The sequence below is a fragment of the Cupressus sempervirens genome, chromosome 11 (genome assembly GCF_028749045.1).
Source record: "Cupressus sempervirens isolate cs-2001-9-10 chromosome 11, ASM2874904v1, whole genome shotgun sequence".
Taxonomy (NCBI): domain Eukaryota; kingdom Viridiplantae; phylum Streptophyta; class Pinopsida; order Cupressales; family Cupressaceae; genus Cupressus; species Cupressus sempervirens.
This window is the reverse complement of record NC_143128.1, coordinates 214,852,143-214,875,626: the sequence shown is the minus strand read 5'-3', so window position 1 is coordinate 214,875,626 and position 23,484 is coordinate 214,852,143. Positions and strand designations below refer to the sequence as shown.

At 38.1% G+C, this 23,484-nt stretch overlaps 1 protein-coding gene across 1 annotated transcript in view; it reads right to left on the bottom strand.

The window, feature by feature from the left end:
* The window catches only part of LOC149528928 (Zn-dependent exopeptidases superfamily protein), a 184,700-nt gene that overhangs the window by 1,641 nt on the left and 159,575 nt on the right, over window positions 1–23,484 (bottom strand). Inside the window, exon 13 of the mRNA XM_089811392.1 lies at window positions 6,160–6,538. Within this exon, the coding sequence (XP_089667518.1) occupies window positions 6,160–6,538 (379 nt within the window). The remainder of the gene's footprint in view (window positions 1–6,159; window positions 6,539–23,484) is intronic.

Genomic DNA, 23,484 nt, shown 5'->3' with positions numbered 1-23,484 from the left:
TGTTTGGACACCTATTACTTGTTTTAAAACAGCACAAAATTCACTATAACAAAAAAGTGCCTTGACAAGCTCATAAGTGCCGAAGTAATGGCATAAAATTAACAATAAATATGTCGTCCAATGCAAAGTCTCAACCATAGCAAAAATGAAAATCAATATCCAACAGGTTCTGTAGCCACCTTTATCTACATCTCCAATAATTAACAAATTAAAAAAATTAGAATACCCTATGTTTTTGGCATGAAAATTTTAGAAAACAACAAAACAAAAAATATTTCATTCTAATTTTCTGGTTACTCTTCTCACTAATTAAATGAATACATGAATTAATAACAGAGATGATAAGGCGTAACACATATAGTGTAAAGTATATCTTTATGGACACATGAAATGATTAAACAAGAAAACAAGAGATAATCAGCCTAGGATCTGATCATACAGCTTTCCTTGACGACACACAATTGCCAAAGGAACAGAACCATTGAGCACTGACACAACTTTATAACTACCCAAAGCTGACAAGCAAGTAATACATTGCCGGACAACCTATACTATGAGAATGTAATAATACTAATAGTCATTGACAATTGTACACTAACTATATCATCCCTCCTCCAAAAGGAAAAATGTTTTCTAGACAAAAAGGAGAACAAGAAAGCCTCCAGTAAGTTGTCTTATATCTCATATAATTGGAAACTTGATGAGTTGTGCAATACTACATTGAATATTCCCATAGGGAATGTACTATAAAACACAATTATACAATGAAGAACATATTGTAGAACATACTGTCGATAGATTCTTGACTGAATTTTGTTCATGCCCTCTTCTAGTGCCATTTTTTGTTGGCATGACAATGGAGGATGGTTCTTGAAATAGCTCCACATGATAATTCTGCTTTTGAAGTTAACAAAATCTGATTTTCACATTCAGACCTTTCTAATGCCATTTTTTAATGGTGTGTGTTTTATGACACAGACCACAGAGAATGAAATGCCAGGGCTACTTATCCTCTCTTGAACAAAATCCTCTAATGAGCTAAAGAGACAAACTATTTGATCACAAAGACGACTCCAAGGTTTCAAATGCATGTGTTGTTCAGGATAGACTCTCATGGTATGATGGTTTGCTCAAATCCTCCAAAGGGACTTACATAGTTGTTCAAGATTTTATCCTTCAAATAATTTTGCCTTTGAGCTTCTGGATTCTAATTCTACTAAGATCTTTAAAAAGGAAAAAGATTAAGGGTCGAGGAAAATTATTTAAACTCTAAACTAGACCTACAAACCTCTGGAGACTAGACTGCAAAAGAACGGAATCTGAAACCTACCCTTGCTTTGCCAAATTCAACAACTCTACAAGAATGGTGCACTCCTCTAAGATTTTACAAGGATTTCCAAATCACAAATATTAACCAACATTCTAACAATGAATACAATAATGGAAGTTAAGTTTCCTATCACAAGTTTAGACTAACTTTGCAAAATAGTTGAAAATCATCTAACAATCAAAAGTATGAACATATTGATTCCATAATGAACAATTTCATTAAATCCTTCATTCAATATAACAACTTGACAATAAAATCTACTCTAAGTGAGTGATAAGAAACCATGCAACTTACAATAGACATTAAATTCACCAACAATTGAACAATGAATAAGAAGTGTTTTATGCAACAATTTTTTAATCTCCCTTCACAAATGAGACGAGTGGGGTTTGTACAGAAGCTCTAAAGAAAATGAAGGGTACTGATCAATTAAGATTGACAAACAAGATTAAGATAACTAAACCCTAATTAGGGTTTGCAATTCTTATCTAATGAGAACCAAAAATAAATAAACAACTCATCGATTGCTTTCTTGTAGAAGAAAGAGCCTCTTATCCTAATGGAAGAAAAGATTAGGTTTATTGAACTTGGATGCCTTGTCATGAAATTATTTGATTGGTGTAGACAGGTAGTTGCCATCTCAGCAAGCTTATCTCTTTGGCTTTGAACAATCCTTATTCAATTTTGGGAATTTAAGATTTTGGAAAAAATATTAACAAATTATATCATCTTTAAACCTTCCCAAACTTGGAATTTTCTCCTTTTTTAATATTCTTTTTTGATGTAGGAATTTGGACTTGCTTGTGTGAACTTTGAAATTTGGAAGACGTCTTTGAAATCTTCACTTAATCATCCATACTTCTTTTGTCTTGAAATTCTTTGTAGGTGACGAAATCCTTCCCTTGTTTTTCTCATTCATGAATGTCATCTTTTCTTATACCATTTGAATTCCTTCCTTTGATCTTGATCTTTGGAAACCTAAGGTTGTTGTAGCATCTTCTTCATCTTTGTCTTAAATCTGGAGATGGCCTTGTGAGTTTTGGAAATATTTCACCAACAAAGCTAAAATTATTATCTATTCACTTTGACGATAATTTCACGCATTCCCTTTCTCACACCTAATAAGATGAAACAGACATATGAGAGGTTATGTGCAGTCTGATGAATGGAGTAGTGAACATCTAGTTATGCCCAATAATTATCTTATCCTTCAATAGTGTCATCTGTATTTTACTAATGTAAAGAGTAACATCTGACACGCTAAACATTGAAATAATTACAGCCTTAGTTTGCGTACAGATCCTAGAAAGAATGGAAAATACCCTTTGCTATATCACTATGGAAAAGGATGATACGAGATAGTTTCCTAATAATGGTTTTTCTATCAAAATTATTTCTGATTGGTGTACAGAAATTTGTGACAGAACTCAGGTAATTTTAATGGCATATACAACGGCTAATGAAGATATTGTACCTGATGCAAAGATCTTCCGCAGATCATTACCTGATAGCAAGTATGCGTCCATAAGATTGAAAATTGTCTTGAATGAGTTTCTAATTAGTTGAATGGTTGATCATTACAGTTGACAGTTTTAATTCCAGCATCTGGTGATTGTATTACGTTTTATTCCTTGTAAATTTGAGAGTTTTGTTAATTACACGAGGATTTTGTATTTAAAGTTAGCTGATTGGGATTAATATTTATAATATTGTTGTGTTGATCCTTGGCACAAGACATTCATTATATCTCTGTGTATGGCCATCTAGAGTCAATCATTATGAAGGGCACAAAATAGTATTCGACTGGAACATTACCAAGGAAGCAGAGTTCATTCACAGGAGTTAAGGTTACATGGTCATCCTCGATATAATTCTCCTCACCCACTTCTTTTGATTATTGTAGGTTCATTATTATTTTTTCCTCTTCATTTTAGGACCAGAAATGACATGAAAAAATAATATGGCAGCAAAGTATTCTAAGATGTGTCAATTTCTATTTGGTGTTGAATCAATGTGCTAAAGAGGAATAGTTTCTCTATTTAGAAAATTTGAACTATGCTAGCAAGTTTGGAGTGATAAAGGAAAATAAGGTATTTGTGCATTTTACCACTCTAATATGGTGAAATCAAAATTCATATGACAAGACGGAAGGAATGACCAAAGTTATTCATAGATTGAGAAATGTCTTCACCACTCCTATCAAGTACACTAATGAGTTTGGACAGACATGTGATCTATTGGTTACACATGTTAAAATGTCCAAAATGAATGATTCATGCCAAGAAGAATAGAAATTGCAGCAACCTATTCATATTTATAAGTACCCTGGTGAAGATATATTGCTAGGAGTGACTAATTTGAGAAAATGGTATGGCTATCCCCAATGGAAGTATCAAGACATAAGCCTCATTGTTCTAAACTTGTTATCAAGTTCTGATGATGAAAGTTCACTTGATGACACAGATATTACAAAAAAATAAAAATTAATGATGCTAGCAATGCATTAGCACTATAAGCCTTTAAAACTATGGAGGTTGGTGACATCGGAGGACGGAGGAGCTTCCATCACCTCAAGTCAGCCTCTCGCTTTGAGATGGTGCTCTACATGAGGAGCATTTTTGGAGTTTTTGGTTTTCTGCTTTGTTTTTCGTTTTGATGCTGACAAATGTGAAGAATACATGTTATGCGAAGCTTCATTTTGGAGACAAGTTTGGGACTTTATGGATTGCTGTCAAGCTAGCTTAAAAGTATATGATCGAGAACTATACCTTTTCGCGGTCACTAGACAATGATAGAGATTTGTCGCATCTCTTAGGGATCATTGTTAAATAATTTAAGAGTTTGTGGTTTAAGAACATTGCTCGATGCTACAACTTTCCAACAGTCACAAGACAACTTGAGGGAGCCTTTCATGGTTCAGGGTCTGCTACTTCAGAAAAAAACATTTTCTCAAAAAATGTATTTATATTATACATTCAGCATGTTTTGCTATGTAAGCCTTAAGGGAAGGGAGCCTAAGGTAAGGTGTTGTTTGATGTCTTTAGGATCAGCGTATTAAGGGGACAATGTTGGCATAATAGCATTGATCCCATAACTGTCTAACAGCTACGAATAAGTTCATATCAGTTATAATAATACAGTTATCAAACTGCATATATCTTCTGTATAAAATGATGAATATCTGTTGAATAAAATAACTAATGCATTCTCCATTTTCAGATATTTAGGCCTTCCCTATTTGAGTATCACGAAGATACAAAATCGTAAAAGTGGAGTTCTAAAATATCTACAGAAAAAACACAATTTAGCATTTACTAAATCTAAAGATCCTTCGAAGACAATGATAGAGGCCGTTTGCTGCTGACTGATAGCATTGGTTAAATATAGGACATTTGTATACTATCTCAACTTAACATGGCATTTTTTCCTCGTGATGGGATCAAGTGAAGGCTCGTTGGAGAACTGCCAAAAGAGAGATACATGTGTAGTTATTAAACTGATTGATGGTTCAAGGAATAGCTATTATTAATTAAGTGTTCTTTAGGGAATGTGGTGTCCTACATAGGTGTGTTCTCCGCTGGCTCATCACTGTGCAATCTACATTCGTTGTTTGTTTAAGGAGGAAATCAGGATTATGATGCAAGGGGAAATAAGTGGAGATGGCCCCAAAGTCGAGGAAAAGGAAGTTACTGAGGGAAGAATCTCTGGCGAGTTCCATGATGAATTTAGATATAGAAATGAAGGATCCTTATCTAAGGTCATTGGTGATCAATATACATAGATATGAAAATAGGCCAAGAGTTTGGATGAGTCTCCTGGATTGTGTATTAGATAGGCATTGGGCAAGTTACTTTAGATGTGGAATATACTTCTGGACACTAACACTTTTTGATGCCACTCATTCAACATCCTATTTGGCCATTCTCTCCATTGTGTCAAGATTGTGCTGGAGCAAGGAGAGGGTCATTTTGCCAATGTCATGGACCATTTGCATGCCATTAAATGACGACAAAAAATTCACAGATTGCAGTTAGGTGATTGTGAAAAAGCTTCAGACAATTCTTCCAGAAGAGGCCATTCCTCTGTTTCTGGTTTGCTAGAGGAGGATGAAGTCAAGACAGAGGAACAGAGAAATTCAAACACAAATGTGAAAAACGTGGCACATCCAAAGTGTAAGTGTGAATGTATTAGAATGGTGGGCAAGAGGCCTGTGAGATTTGCCTATGCCCAGGCTTCATAGGCTGAACTCAAATTTATTGTTCAGAAGCATTATAACGGTGGCAGGAAAGAAAGCAGCCTATCTGGGTATGGGGATTTTTAAGTCTTCCTTTTAGGTTTGATAGCTCGTAGACCAAAAATACTTCATTTGTGGATGTAAACCAAGTTTTAATAAAAAAAGAAATTTAACTTAGCACTTCCAGGTCATTATCTACTTGTAAGATGTACAAGGGAATAAGGGTCAGACAAATTTATTTACCACAATTCTTACCATTTCCTTTAACAGATAGTACGCAAAAAATATTGAGATGAAGCAATCTACATCAAAGGACGTTAACACTTACTCCTACCATTGAAAATAGTAGTTTAAAATGTGAACTTTTCTTTGTTGATGTTTGGAATGCATTCAAAGTTCAAAAACAAACCTATTTGAGCCTGAAGTATGTATAGTCCCTAGAAAATACATATAATTCAAGGCTTTTCATCTGTGCAGGCTAAAGGAAGTAGTATAATAGTTTGTTTCAAGATAACTCCTAACTGAAACTCTATGCATTATTTCCATTCCATGTAATGAACAGAACTACAATATCCATATACTTTTTAGTACTAACCTTCTACCGCAGCCACTTCTAATTTAAAGCCTTTGATCTCCAGGGAATTGATTGCCATAACCCAACGGATGGATAACATGGTATCTACAAAAATAACTGTCTTTCGCTTTCCTTCAACTATATTATCAGAATGAACCTGTATCACTGGGCGGTCTCTTTCACTCCATCCATTGCTGGTATCAGCTGAACTAATACAGCCATAATGAACAGAATATGTTACAAAATCGGTAGGTCTGCCCCTTCCACAAGTGAAATTCTCATCATTCAAATATTTTATTTCCTTTGTCAGTTTCCCTGGAGTTAGAGATGACAGGGAAATATAAGACTCTGACTGAGAGTGACTTTCACCTTTGCTCGGGGTTTCCACCACATGAACAACCTATAAAAGTGAAGGAAATGATATAAAGCTTTATGCAAGCATGATAACAAACTTTTATCCGATACACTCAGCCCAAATATGCAGAATAAAAACAACAACTAAATTATGAACTCATTCTAATATTGTCATTACCAATTATGACAGTATAGCTCTAAGATTTCTTATGTCAACCTGTGTAGCTGATAGACAACTAGAAGAATTATCTGCAAAATTATGGTTTAGAGAGACAATCTGAGAGCAGTCTATGATTTTCTAATTATTCTCTAATTACTCCTAACAAGATCTGTGCCTAAGTCTTGCACATTATAACAAAACATTCTACACATTTTTAAAATGTTTTTGGCATCAGAGTCATGTGAACAACATAGAAGGAAATCATTACAAATATTGACATAGAAGAAAAAATAAACTTCCTATGTTCAATGGACAAAGAGGCCTTTATGGAAAATCTGCATTCTAATATTATACAAGCTTATCAATGATGCCAGTCTGATATACTCGTTAGTTGCCACAAACAAAAACTAGAACTTAAAGGGAGGTTTATATTTGCATTGGAGATTAATACTTGTGTATATAACTGCATCTTCCATATTACACCATTAATATATCTCAATACATTTTGATCCAAATCTCAGGAGCAGTTTGGGGGATGACACTAAGTTAATCATTTTTTTTAAAGATGGAAACAATTTGTACTTCTATTTTTCAATAGAAACTAGGGACAATGAAAAAGGAGATGAAATTATAAACATGTCAAGAAATAAAACATGTGTTCTGGACCACACATATACCAAAATTCAAATAACTGTAACTCAGTACAATAAGCAATAAAAAGATGTGAAAACTAGAAATCTATGAACAGAAACAATTTTAGAGCTAAAGACCAAACCCATTTAAGCTTCCTTGTCACATTATTAAAAACCTAACTGATCTGTAACTGCAAAGATTAGTCCCTTATACAAATTATCAACACACAGCTTAACAAAGATTACTACTTGATCTGTTACCAAATGCTGTAAGACAAAGAACATGTGAAATTGAACATACATGAAACGAAAACAGCTACAGCAATCACACAAATAGTAAACAACAGAATAATAGTCATATATGTTCATAAAGCTGCTATACCAACAAAAGTATACTTAATGTGCAGATATCGAATCAACACATAACTGAAGTAACTTAATTGCATGCTACAACACTAGTGAACCACTTAACATACACAAAAGGGAAAAAATCAATAGCAATCGCATTGAAAAAGGTCTGACCCCTGCTATCTTCAACTTGCCAACAACTAAAGTGAAAATACAGAATTATCACTCCAAAAGAGAGCAATGGATCACTGTGGCACCATGCCTGAACTTCATTGATATTGATAAAAAGTATGCTATTCTTACACCATCATCCATATCAATTTATGTAGGAATGTCATGTGGCATTGCTGCTTCTTCAGCATAGGACATCTGATTTCTGATTTGAAAACATCAAGGTTGCACGGATACGGGGGCACTCCGAGACTTTGGAGACAGGTACTAGTAGCATTATGGCTATTTTTTCACAATAGATGGGGATACTTGGAGACATCAATGATGGGTACCTATACCATTATGGCTATTTTTCAAAATAGACAGGGGTACTTGGAGACACCAATTTTTTTGATACAATTTAATAATTTATAGAAAATCTGAAAATATAATAACATTGAATTTTCAAAATGAGAACAGTGATGACTTTTACTGCTAAACATTAACTTTGAAGATTAATTACACAAATGTCATACAACCATTGTGTCAAAGTTTCAAACTGATTACTTATTGAAACAAGCTTGATAAACAGAAAACCAATACGTAAACAAAAAACTGAAACAAAAACAGAAATCTTAGTCTAGTTTTATATGCCTTCATCATCCATATCATGATCCTTAGGTATGATGCTCTCCAGATAGTCATCACTCTCAAACTCAGGTTTCTCTATTGGTAAAATAACAGACATAAATCAGTAATGTGATCTGTTTCAACAACTTCATCCACAATGGCTGCAACTTCTCCATTAAGTGAAACTTGATCCATTTTGATGAAAGGCCCTCATCATATCCAAGATCTACAGAAGATGGAAGACAAACTGAGCTATGTACACTAGGTTCTCTGCATTCTTTGACCCTGAACAGTTCCGCTTTACTTAATGAATGAACCCATAAGTACTCTAATTTATTTCACAAGATGAAGAGCTATCCGCTTGTGAGAGCTATCTCATTGCTTATTATAAAGTTTCTGCAAATTCTGTAGCTTTGGTCAGACTTGTAATCTATCCTTGATTGCTGAAAATGAACTTCTTAATAAACTGAATTATGAATGAGTTGTTTGCTTTTATCTTGAACTGAAAGTTGTTTTATCTCTGCAATAAATCGACTGGGTATTATTGCTTGAGGGAGCAGACTTGATTTATTTGTGTGTCCTCAAACTACAATAATACCCTTCCTAAATATCATGACTAAAGGGCATGTCCCTTCCTAAGTCGGCATAAACCCTCTCCCAGAAATCGGTGATTTGCAAGAATGGTTAACAATTAGTCAACAACTAACACAATATGTTAACTTAGCATTAAATATCAAACAATCTATAGAAGTCGCCGCCTATCACAAGAGGTGTATTGGAATATATTTGATGCCATTCATATGATACTTAAGAAGGAAAAGATTAGGTGCGGTCTACACACTCAAACTTGTAGATTATCATAGTTACAAACTTAACAAACTTAACACTCCCTCTTAACTTGATAATCATACAGAAAGATATCATTCTAGCATCATCAATAAAGATGAACAAGCAAGAATTGATACTCTATCTCTATCTGAATCTTCTTAGTATGTGGTATCATAGAACACATGATACAATGTCATATTACTAAACCTGTGATATGACAAATCACTGCTACTAGTGATAATATATAGGATAAATCTGAAGAATAATTTAAGTTTTTCATGTATTCAAATTGTGACTCATAGATACTGGTATTCCTATATCACAACATGATCCTAAGTTAAGATCTACCAGAACACAGGATAAACCCTGGAAAATAATAAAATTCTTCCTTTATCCAAATTGTGACTTATAGACATAGCAATGTCTACATCACAATATGATCTTGAACTCATCTAGATCTTACAGTAGAACTCTATTGTTTAGCACATTATCTAAGAGATCGTCATCTCTCAAAATATCTTTTATACAAATGTTCATTGTCTCAGAGATCGTCACCTCTTAAATAATGAATACAAATGGTGGAGCCCATAACAGTCAATAGCCTGAAAAATAAAATTATCTTATTAATAATTTAAAGAATACAAATGGATTACAATTCAACCATACCAAGTCTTCATCTGAAGTGGTCTTTACTCTAGATAGAGGTTTGGTGAGTATGTTTGTTGTCTAATCTGCAATACAAATGTATTCTAATTTTACAAAATTCCTAACTACCATATCTCTTACATAATGGTAAGGAATTTCAATATGCTTGCACCTATCATGAAAAACTGGATTTACTGAAACTTTGATGGAATTCTAATTATCACAATAAATAATCGTAGGATTCATGGCTTGAACAAATAATCTCACAAGTAACTTCCTTAGCCAAACTGCTTCTCGAGAGGCTATTGTTGTTGCAATGTATTCAGCTTCTGTGGAGCTTTGAGCTGTTGAAGACTGCTTTCTGCATATCCAAGATATCATTGCTGATCCTAAACTGAAATAGCATCTTGAAGTACTTTTCCTATCTTTAACACTTCCACCCCAATTTGAATTAGTGACTCCATGTAAATCTAAGCCAACCTTCTCATATTTGAGTCCAAAATTAAGAGTGCCTTGTAAGTATCTCACAATGTGTTTAACTGCAACTAGGTGAATCTCCTTTGACTCACACATAAACTAGCTTAAGGCATTACCAACATAGCAAATATCAGGTCTTGTATTTGCTAAGTACATAAGGGACCCAATCATTTGTCTGTAGAGAGTAGAATCTATGGAAGGTGATTCTATTGCTGCTTCTTTAAGTTTATGTAGATTAGTCTCAATTGGAGAAGACATAGACTTGCAATTTCCACATTCCAAATCTCTTCAAAATGTCTGATGTATACTTCCCTTGATTAAGTATAATATTGTCGGAATTCTGTCGTACTTCCAGTCCTAGGAAGTAATGAAGGAGTCTCAAGTCTTTCATCTTGAATTCTCTAATTAGATCTTTCTTGCATTGATTTATAAGATGATCATCACCTGTTATTAGTAAATTATCAACATATAGTATCAGAATTACCATATCATCTTTATCTCTTTTATAATATAAATTTGGATCGGCTTCATTCTTGGAAAATCCTAAGCCAGTGAGATACTTATCAATTCTTTCATACCAAGCCCTTGGAGCTTGTTTAAGCCCATAAAGAGCTTTTTTGACCCTACAAACAAAAACGTTAGCATCATGAGTTTCAAATCCTTCACGTTGCTCCAAATATACTTCTACAATCTTCCCATTTAGGAATGTTGTTTTCACATCCATCTAATGTACTTCCCATCCCTTCGATGTTGCAATTGCTAGAACTGCTCTTACAGAGGTATATATGGCGACAAGAGCAAAAGTTTCTTCATAATCAATACCTTCTTTCTGAGAGAATCCTCTGGCTACAAATCTAGCTTTATATTTTTTGATACTATCATCAGCAGCATGCTTTATTTTAAATATCCACTTGGAAGAAACAACAGATTTTCCTTTAGGTCTTGGAACAATTTCACAAACATCATTCTTCATAGTAGATTGGTATTCTTCTGTCATAGCTTCTTTCTAGGCTGAATGTTTAATAGCATCTGAAGGATTGGTAGGTTTTGTTTTGGACAAATCATTCATGTTTGTTGTATAACTAGAAAATCTTTTAGGTCTTTTGCTTTCTCTAACTATTCCAGAAGGTGCAACAAAGTCTTGAGCTTCCTCAATTGTTTTAATGGCCCAAAGTGGTCTTTTCTTTCAATTTTGAGTTTCTTCAAGATTTAGATTTTGAATTTCATCTTCAACTTCTTCTATGTTCTCCCTCTGAGACTCAGACTCACTATTTCTTTCAGAACTAGGTAAAGGAGAAGGTTCTTTGAAAATTAGGGCTCTTTTGAATGCTAAATCTTCAAAAATTACATCCCTACTACGTTCAATACTTTTTTGTCCAGGTATGAAAATCCTATATGCATTAGATGTTTACTATACCCTACAAAAATACCTATCCTCCCAAAGGGTTCTAACTTGGTTCTCTTTTCTTTTGGAACATGGATATATACGGGACACCCAAAAATCCTAAGATGACTTATATTGGATTTAACCTTAGTAAAGACTTCTTTAGGAGTTTTGTCTCTAAGGCAAGAGTGAGGGCTTCAATTTTGAATATAGACAGTAGCACAAAAGGCTTATGCCCAAAGATAATATTCTAGATTTTGATCAAATATCATAGCTCTAATAGCTTCTATAATTGTTCTATTCTTTCTTTCAACTACCCCATTTTGTTTTGGATTATAAGGAACCGTGTACTCCCTCTTAATTCTTGTTTGTTTACAAAACCTTTTAAACAAATCTGAGGTGTATTCTCCTCCATTATCAATTCTAAGAGTTTTAATTTTATATCCTGATAAGTTTTCAGTTAATGTTTTGAATTCTTTAAATCTCTTTAGGATTTCTTCTTATTCTTTGCACGTTAAGAAGTAAATCCATGTTTTCCTAGAGAAATCATCTATGAACAAAATATAGTACCAAAATCTTCCAAGAGAAGAAACAGCATTAGGTCTACATAAATCTGAATGAATTAATTCCAAAACATTACTTGTTTTCCTAGTGCTATCATGAAATAGACTTTTGGTGTTCTTACCCAGTGCACACCCTTTGCATATGCTTGAATGGTCTTTATTTAGTTTAGGTAGACCAGTAAGCATCTTCTCCATAGTTGATAAGGTTTTGAAATTCAGATGCTCTAATCTTCTGTGTCATATTTCATTTATGTCTACAGCTTCATAAATTAAGGCTTGAATAGGTCGACTTAATTTTGAATTCAATTCATACAAATATCCTTTTCTCTGACCAATAAACTTTGCTTTCTTGATTGAGGAGTTCTTTGCCCAGGTTATTACTTTACCGTCCATGAATGCAACGCTATCCCCATCACCTTCAAGTGCTGTAATTGAGATTAGATTTATTTTTATTCCTGGTACGTAGAGTACACCTTTGAGAAGAAGAGAGTTTCCTGATTTTAGTTTCAAGGTGCAATTTCCAATTCCTTAAATGGAATGTGTTGAATTATCACCAATGGTAACTTCGCCATTAACCTTTTCTGAAATAGAGTTTGTTGCTTCATAAACTTCTCCCAAACATGCCTTGCTTGAATCTGCAAATCTAGTTAACTCGTATATGGGCTTAATAAAGTCCACACCAAATCTTATATCAGCCCAAAATGTTCATCAAGAACCATACCTCTTACCTCGGTTGTAGCATTTGATGTAGATTATCTCCAAGCTGCCCATGAATCACTAACAACCATGAAAAGAAAAGCTTCTTTGACTTCACAAAGGCAGTCAAAAAGAATAAAGTACGAAGCAAAACATGTATCAATAAGTTTAAGTAGTTCACTTGATAAATTTACAATAAATAGATTGTGTGTGATGATGGTTGCATAAGATAAGATAAAATATTAATGTCCAACAAGAGACCACAAACAGGCCTAAGGGACTAAAAGTACAAATAGATGCTAGAAGGCAGCAAGACCACCAAATGGTGTCCCCTATACAAGATAGGCTACAAAACAACCAAACAACCAATTGTTCGTAGTCATCAAAAAGTAGCTCAACACCGAAGGATAACTATCTATGTGCAGAGAAGTTTGAACCCGTCGCCAAAGAGAGGAGGGTTGTTGTCACTGGTGGTGCATGTGTGTGTGATCTCTGCACGGCCTCATCGATTTGATGTGAGTAGAACTGGACAGGCTCCCACACTACTTGATTCCTCTAGGAGAGGTAACCAAAGTGAAGAAGTGATAAGCTGATGAAGGGATGCAGATCCAAAGGGGGAAGACTCCCAAAGAGTGAGGTCCTGAAGATGGAAGGCCTCCTACAGATAGAGTGCAAGGCATCATCGATCATCATACCTAAAGGAGGATAGGGACTTGCACTCTTTGAATACGAAATGGAACCTCCCACGAATCTCATAGTAGATCAGACAGTAGAATAGGAAATGGATCTCAGTCTCAACCACACCCAAGTCAAAACACTAACAAAACCACTCATCTCTATTGGTCTAGTGATCTGTCTGGATACGGAGCCAGTGAGAACTAACTCTGAAGGAGCCTAACTATAAGGCATGAGGCCACCACCAACAATAGTAAGGTCGAACAATAATACTCTCTTAAATGTCAATAAAGTGCTCAGCATAGAAGGCCATATGTGGGCGGAGGCCCCCGATGGGTCAACCCAAGTCACATGAATAAGCCTCCTATAGATGACCACCCTGTTAGAATCTGATAAGATTAATAACCCAGAAAACTAGTGCAAAGAGTAAATATCTAAACTATGAATGCAAATGATACAAAATCAAAATAGCATCATAGAGTTAGTCTCCAAGAGAGTAATGCAAATGCTGGAAGCAAAATAGCATTAAGAGGATGCAAAAACAAGAGATTCAAATACAAGCCAGGTAGCATGCTTATATAGGCTAGGAAGAGGGAGGAGGTGGCAACACCAACCAATGAGGAGCAACCATCTATTGGACTAAAGATAGCAAAGTATCTTCCCAAGATAGCTAATGGATGCTCATATGTAGGAAGGTGACACCTCACAACCATTCACCTAATAAGACATGCTTTATTAACCAAAGCGAGATTATTAAAAGTGTAGGAAAAACCTAGCAAAATAGGAAAAATAAAAAACTACACTAACACACCCTAGTATTCTCATTCAACTCCAACCAAGGGGGGACGAGATGAAAGGGAACGTCCAGGGAATACTAAAAGGGAGGAAGGTGGTCAATATTGATACCCACGGAGCTAAGGAGACTGGAGGCCTGAGCATACTAGCACTAAGCACGACCAGTTGAGTATGAGGCTGGAATCAAAGATGAGGAACCATAGGCCAAGTAGGAATAACGGTATGCCAAGTAGGAATAACGGTATCTGCCATCAACAAAGTTTGCAAAGCCCTTGAGTCTGTGAAGTAACCAAATCAGATCAAAGATCATGCAAAGTCTAAAGGGATGAGCACCAAACTCAGCCAAGATAGTATTGGTAAGAGTAGTCGATTGATAGCAAATGAAGCATCGAAGAAGAAGAGTTTGCACCCTCTCCACTGAAGCCTAGTCAATGGCCAATAGGGAGGACCCCTAGACGGTCGCGCCATAAAGGATAGTAGATCTAACTAGGGAGTCTAAGATATACATCTTAGACGTGGTATTCTAGAAATGGTGTTTGAAGCACTATCTCTCAAGTAAAGCATGTGAACCCAACGCCTTGCTGATTCGCTGTGTCATGGTCTGTCTCAAACTAAAACACAACCCAGAAAACCCAATACCCAAATAGGTGTAGCTGAAAGTCATCGCAATCTCAGTCCCTCTAAAGAAGTAATGGAGATGAGAGGTTTTCAAGCAATTGAAAACCATAACCTAGGTCTTGCCCAGGTTCACCACCAACTGTCAAGAATCACAAAGGAGGACAACCTATCCAAAAGACATTGTAATCCATCAGAGGAGGAACACAAAAGCACCACATCCTTGACAAAGAGAAGGATGGAAATCAAGAGCTGATGAAAATAACACCCATCCTCGAGAAGCAAGAAACTCTCAGATAGGTCTCAAGATCATTCAATGTAAATACAAAACAATGTAAGAGAAAGTGGGCAGCCCTACTTAACCCCAATAGAACTCTGAAAAAACCGAAGAAGCCCAGAGGAGTCCTGATACGACCAACAACCCTCTTGTAATGTCTGATAACGACCACGAGCAGAACCTCAAAAACCCCAATATCCCCGAGTGTCTGAACTAACGTCGAGTGGGAGACGGAATCAAAGGCTTTACAAAAGTCTACAAAGAAGCAATAGACTCTTGTCAAGCGGTGTCGAACCTCCTCAATAATGTTCCTAAGAGTGAGAACGTGGTCAATAGTCTGAAAATCCCCTCTGAAGCCAGACTAGCCTCTAGCCCTACAGCGTAGTCTGTCCAATTGTCTCGTGAGAATAATGTGCAAAACTGTGGCATAAATTTTGGCAAAGGTATGCCCAATCAAATGGTCTTGTAGATCCTCGGATTAGAGGTTGGCCCAGCCTTGTGGATCAGATCAATAATATGGTGAGACCATGATGGCAGAAACCAGTATACACAACACTTTGTTGAAGAGATCAACAATATACGAACCAAGAATAGAAATCCCCAACTTGAAGAGCTCTACCTAGAATCCTTCTTCATCTACAACCTTTGCTACAACTCATGGCTCTAACGGCCTCAACAATGGTGGAAATGTAGAAGAGGTGGTAGTGGAGGGGGGTGGGTGGGAGCGGAGAGGGGCGATGCAAAGGGGAGGTTGACGAGGAATGTCATAAAGGGTTACGATGTAAAAGATGAGGGAGCTGAAATCCAGGTCAGCAAGGAAAGAAAAGTGGCATGGGAAGAGCGTGCGCCAAAAGTGCTTCACTCGAAGGGAAAAGTATTAATCAAAAAGTAATCAAATGCAATTAATTTTTGTTTTTTTTGTTTTTTTTTCCCAATAATCTGCAAAGCTTGTTTACTCTTCTGCCTATTTTCATCAACCTTTTTCTTTTGATTAGAATTTAAAGTAGACTCATCTACAGGTTCAGCATAACCATTATTTCAAATGAATACATAGTGTCTTTTTATAGGCAAGTGTACAATACTCTAGAAATATCTGACATTTGCCGACAAGACAATTATCTAAAGAGTTCTGGAAACTACTACAGCCGACACAACCTAAACGTCTAGAAACATTTAATGACGGATATGATTAAATAGATTTTAGGAGTAGAAATTAATATTCCTAACAAAAAGTTGAGGGACCTACCATGCTCACAGTAAAAGAGATGCTTCTTCCAATGAAGGAAGCTACGGTAGGAGAGCCTAACCTAGGGAAAGGAGGGATCTTGATCAGTGAAGGTAGAGCGAACAAGGTGATGACAAGACTTGCAATTGTCATCAAACCAACAATTCTGGGGACAAGAGCTAGGTCAAGAGGGTCGAGTAGCAAGAGGGGTGGAAAAGTGTAGGAAAGAGAAGATGGCATCCTTCCAAATCAACATCGAGATGGTATCAAACATGGTGGAAGCACGGGACAAGTCTGTGACAAGTCTGTGAAGAGAATGGCCCAAAGAGAGTATCTGAGGTGGGTGATGAAGAGGTCAGATTGGCATCCACGAAGGAAAAGGTGGTGTGGGTAGGCAAGGGCAGTACAGGGGCAGACAGGGTGGCAGAGGGCATGGGATAAGGGGCACGAAAGGTGAGATTGAGGAAGGAATGGTCAGCAAGCAGAAGGGGGGAACAAACAAGTGGCTAATGAAGGGGATGAACAAGGTGCAGGTGAGGGCATAGTCAACGACACTAGCACCACCACAATGGGGCCAACAAGTAAACAACCTAGAATCAGGGAAGCAAGGGAGCCCGTTAAGAACCACGAGAGCAAAAGACTCGAAAAGATGGAGGTGTCTGTCGTACCATGTCAAGGGGCCATCGATTTCATCAGAGGAACATTGTAAACCAACCGTTACACTGCCATACTCAGAGGTACATAAGGAATCAATCCGCCGATCATGAAAAGAGGCTTGAAGAACTCTAGTTTGGGCATTGAAATCCCCTAAAATAACCAAGTTCCCCAAAGCAAAGAATCTGTCAATCCAATCGTTGAGGTCACCAAAAGGTCCATCGTCAGGACTGTGAACCACATACGGAGATGTAGTTGGCGGGAAATAACAAACCGCAATGAAAAGATCTATGTCCAATCCACCTCTGAAACAAACCCACATGAAACTAGCAAGGCTATCAAAGTGCATGATAGTCGTCCAGCTGACGATTTGGTCACAGATGAGGCAAGCGACCCCACCAAAGCATCTAACACCCCTAAAGAACCTGACCTCATCTCGATCAACAAAAAGCCACTGATACACAGGATTCTCGAGAAGAGGACAAGTCGGACTCTCATGTGTCTTGATAACAAGAATAATATCTATAGTGCTACTGACATTCATAAAAAGACTAGGTAATGACCAAAGAGTGTCATCACCATTCCAACAGTGAACGATCAAGGAGTAAATTGAATCCCCCTACCCCATTCTGACCTTGTAAGCATCACTTGGGCTAGGGAACCAATCAGCTTCCCAGCCTGGTGGAGGACTGTCTCTGATAACTGCCTTAAGGTTGTGGATAACCACCCAAGACGAGCTACAACAACTAAAGTTTGGGCATGTTTAAGCTCAATAACCTATGATTTGGTGAGATCTTCATCCAAATAGATTTTAGAAGGAAGAGGAAAGAGTTTTCTACGAGTCCTTAGAACTCGCAACCTGTCTGATGCATTAAGAAATTTGATAGTGTGGAGTCATACCCTATCCATGCCCTATCGATGAGGATATTAGGAAGATGAAGTTGGTCACGAAGGAAGGCATACACCTTATCAATTAGATCAACAATGGAAGATGGGAGGCCACGGACTTTCAAATTAAGTTGTCTAGCATGCCGCACCGATTCGTCTAAAAACTTGGATTGAACCAACTCCTCAGCTCCAACCATAAGTAGTTGTTGATGCTTTTCATCATTGCAGATTTCCACCCATGATTTTAATTCTTTGTGTTTCATTTTAGTGCATTAGGGCAACTAAGGAATTCGTCCTGCATATCTGTAATATCTTTAATCTCGGCAACGTGGGCGGAGCTCTCATCAAGATGTTTTACGTCTGATGCCTCCATCTTCATGGTGGAACCCTGTAGTTTGAGAGTTGTGTATTGAAGTGTGAGGGAGAAGAGACTCCTGGAGGAGTTTATTTTCACCTTCCAAGGCCACTAACCTGTCAGCAAATCCATGGATATCTCTCTCATCCTCCTATGGTAGGTTAATTTCAATCATGGAGTGTCTTCCATAAACATTAGGACCTATGCACAACCGCCCAAAACACACCAGAACAGTCCCAGGCATAGAGCACAAACTCCCAATCAACAACCTAGAAAAAGCAACCCAGATGATCAAAGAACAAGGCTCCCACAATCAAAGCACGTAGGAAGAATGCATCCCAAACAATGCAATAAAGGATCAACGAACACCTGCAAACACACATGCAAGGAAAAATGTGCGTCCCAAGAAAAGAAGTAAAGGATCAATGAGAAACTAGAAGCAAATCACTGAGTTGGAACTGCGAACATCAAATCCAAATGTATCACTATTTCAACAAGGAAAGAGGCTGCTATGGGACATGGGAAACAACCTTTGTGATGACAATATGCATAGAGAGACTGTTCGTGCATGAGGGAGACAACGCACAAATCACACTCGCCACACACCACTACTGCAAACAATAGTCAGTGATTGACCTGCTACAACCAGCATCCACAATAAACAAGGGTGTAAACAACCCCACTGTTGTCAATAAAATGTATAGTGTAGTCGACGGGTAGAGTAGTATCCGAACGGGCGCGTGACGCTTGAGTCACCCTTTCGGAAAAGTATATGTACATGTCCGAGATGGACTTTGGAATCATCATTGTAATGGGAGATCATTGTAGTCATTGTAATCAGATTATAATCTGCAAGTGCATATATGAATAAAGTACCTATTCTGAATTGAATTGTGTTATACTTGTGTTGAACTTCTTACCCTATGCGGTAAACATTTGGCGCCGTTGCCAGACGAAACTGGAACGAAGGAATGATATGAAGATTGATGCTGAATTTGCCAAACAAAAATCGGAATAAGGTGAAAGATAAGAATGAACTAAGTACAGCAAAAGAAATTTTAATTTTAACACAGCAAGCAGAACGCAAACAGAGACTTCAGCAGATTGCCGAGGGGCACCGAAGGGGTGAAGAGGCACAGACGGAGGGAGTGCACTCACCTAGTAGGCTGAGGAGTGCCGAGGAATTGCTGGAAGAAACTCGACAACGCTTGAATTTGGTGGAGGAAACAAGGGAAGAATTCCTTAACCTGTATACACCGAGGGGAGAGTGTCCGAACGGAAGAGAAGCAACTCGCACGGCTCGGAGTGCCAAGGGAGCACGAGCGTGGAGGGATCTCTTCATTCCTGATACACCGAACGAACGGATACAGGCGGAGAATAGAACATCACTTGAAGACTTGTCACCAGACAACGCGGTTGTTGGGAACAAAACTATTGTCCAGAACAGCGCGGGAGTCCAGAACAGCGCGGGAGCACAGAACAGCGTGGGAGCACAGAACAACGCAAGAGCTCAAAACAGCGCGGGTACACAAGTACCTCAGAATCAAAGACAAGTAACAATGGCTGGCCCTAAAGAAAAGTTACCCAAGTTTCATGGTGATGGTTCAGCAGACCTTATCAGACATTGTAAAACATGTGAAACCATATGGACGGCAAATGGCGTGACGGATGAGGATGATTGGGTAAGACAATTTCCAGCAACCCTACGGGGTGTGGCGATAGATTGGTTTTCTGACACTAGTCCTCAGAAACTTAATACATGGGAAAATGTTAAAAAAGAATTTATCGCAGAATTCAAATTACTCCGAGATGATAATGAAATAGTGGCAGAAATCTACAGCACCAAACAAGGAAAGAATGAGACAGTCCGAACCTATGCCAGGCGACTGAAGGAATTGATCGGAAAGATGGAGAGTCAACCAGCAGATGGGTTGAAAAAACGGTGGTTCGTGGAGGAGCTACGGTCGGCTCTTAAAAAGAAAATGAAGATTGTACCACCAACATCATACACCGATGCGTATACTCGCGCTATGGATTTGGAAAGTGAACAGAAGACGAGTAAGAAGAAAAAGCATAAGTCCTCTGATTCAGATGATTCATCCTCGGAGAGTAGTAGTAGTGATGAGGAATCAAACAAGAAGGTGAAAGCGCTACAGAAAGACATGCTACAGATGATGAAAGAATTCAAAAATTTGAAAAAGAATCCAGATGCAGTAAAAGGAGAACTGTGGTGTACAGATTGCAAGGAGGATGGACATACGAAGGGTTCATGCCCGAAAAAGCAGTTTTGTGACATCTGCCAGGTGGTGGGGCATTCCCTAAAAGAGTGCCCGTTTAACTTGAAAGCAAAAGGACACCAACAGGTGTTACTCACGCAGGAAGCGTCGAACAATAGCAATAACGCGGGCAATGATCCAACTTCAGGTGGATATAGAAATAACAATAGACGCGGAAGGGGCAGAAGCAATATCAACAACAATGGAGGCCGAAGTAGAATACAATATGATGCAAGTGGAAGGCCGATGATACAATGTCGGGCATGTAATCTTTGGGGTCACTTTGCGAGGGACTGTACTACGAAAGAGGCACCCCAACTACTGTGCAGATGGTGTGGTCCAAGGGACCATGAAGATTCGAAATGTCCTAAACAAAGTGTAAATTTATTAAGTATTGAAACAAGTAACGAGAACATGTTGGCGATCACACAGGAGAAGGCGAGGAAGGCAAAATATCCGAATGCGGAAGAAGAAAAGGAGAGGTTATAGAAAGCCCGAGCGGAGATAGAAAAACAGATGATAGTAGAGAAGTCACAAATAAAAGACACTACTGTAACTCCGAAAAGAAACTTGGCAGAACAAAGTATGGTGAAACAGATAATGCAAATGGAGGTGCCAGTTAAATTAAATGATCTTCTTATTACCATGCCACTGCTACGTACGGCCATTATAAATATAACACCATTCCCGAGAGCAATGGAAGAAGCACAGGATGCCTCGGAGGAAACAAAGAATAGCAAGGAAACAACCCCGACGGCAGCAACAGATCCGATGTTACTAGCACTGACAACAGGCAGACACCCAGCAGTAGTGGAGATGGGCATTCTGGGTACGGTGTTAACAGATACAATAGTAGATGGAGGATCGGGAGTGAATGTGATGTCAGAAGATATCTGGAAAAAACTAGGACAACCAACACTATGGCCACCCACCTTTCAGTTACTTACAGCAGATCAACATGGAATAAAACCCTTGGGCACTCTGATGGCGCAGCCGGTAACAATTGGGACACAACCATTTTTGCTGGATTTTGTAGTCATTCCATTAAAGAGAAGAGGGTATGACGCCATCCTAGGACTAGGGTGGTTGGTGCAGGCTAAGGTAAAGCATGGTTGAAAAAGGAACACCTTGTCAATGGAGAAGGGAGGTAGGAGATTTATAATCGATTTGCATACACAAATGATAGGAGAAGAAGCCACGTCGTCGGACTCAGAAGGCGGCGGCGAGAGTGATGACGAAGGGAAAAAGAGGATGGAACCAGATGATGAAGGGGTGCTGAGAATAGGAGGGTCAACTGATGACGACCTAGATTCAGTAAACGGATTGCTACATTGGCAAATGGAAGATTATGAAGTCTTTCCGAGTTGCAACATTTTGAGTATCGAGGAAGGAAAAGAAGGCCATGAGTTTCCGAAGGAGTATAGTGAACTGAAGGAGGGAGAAGCGCAGGTGGATGAAACACCTGCCCATACGTTCAGTAAAGATAAACGAATAAAGTATGAAGAGCCGACAGTGAAAACAATGAACTTGGGTGATGAGGAAAATCCGAAGAACATTCGTGTAGGAGATGATTGGAACCCAGTATTGAAGGCAGCTGCTTGGACGTATAAAGACTTAAAAGAAGTACCACCAGAGCTATGTGTCCACCGGATACCATTAATTGAAGGTGCGGTACCCGTACGGAAGCGGCTGTATCAAAGGAATAAGAACTATGCAGCATGGGCCACGAAAATTGCACAAAACAGGTGGAAGGTATGGCATCAGAAGCGTTTAAAATTAAACAATCTTCAACCCGGCCAGTTAGTACTGAAGTGTAACAGACGGAATGTAATCAAACTTGGGAAGTTCAAAGTCAAATGGGTTGGAGCATACAAGATACGGGAAGTTGGATATAACGGGACAATTAAGTTATGGACACTCAATAGGAAGGAAGTAGCAGCCAATGCAATAAATGGCTCGAAATTAAAAGTCTACCATGAAAGAAATAATGCACCTCCGTGGACGAACAACTGAGAAAAGAACAACTGTAAATATTGTATATATGTAAATACTATACATATGTAAGATAAGAGTTAAACATAAATTTTGAGTGCCACTGCGAAGTAATAAAGTAAAGAAAAATGTGTAACAAATGTTGTATGGGTCTTGAGGGATATATTGTGCAGGAGTTAAAAAGACTGTACGGCATCTTGGGAATGGAAATCAAGAAGATTGTATTGACACTGAGATATACGGACTTAAGGAGCAGATCAGGCAAAGAACATAACAAGAACAGGCTAAGACCTGTATGGCCAGAGGAAGGACATCAGATATTATAGACCGTACGGCCAGCACAAGAAGACCGTACGACCAAGAATATCAGCGCTGTACGACCAGCACAAGAAGACCGTACGACCAAGGACGTCGGGTATTATAGAGAGTACGTCCAACAGGGAACAGAGGTACGGCTAAACAAGTTGCCGTACGGACAATGGATAGACAAGCGTACGGCTAGGAGAGAGCTCATTAAATAAGAGTTTTGATGACCGTATGGCCCCCAGATGACCGTACGGCCTCGTTGAACGACCGTATGGCCTCAAACGGAGTTATGTTGGAAATAATAATAAAGCAAGCTTAAAATTTGACATGACCGTATGGCCACTAGATGACTGTACGGCATTGAGTTTTGTTAAACCGTACTAGAACATACCGTACCGTACGGAAGACAGATAGTACGACC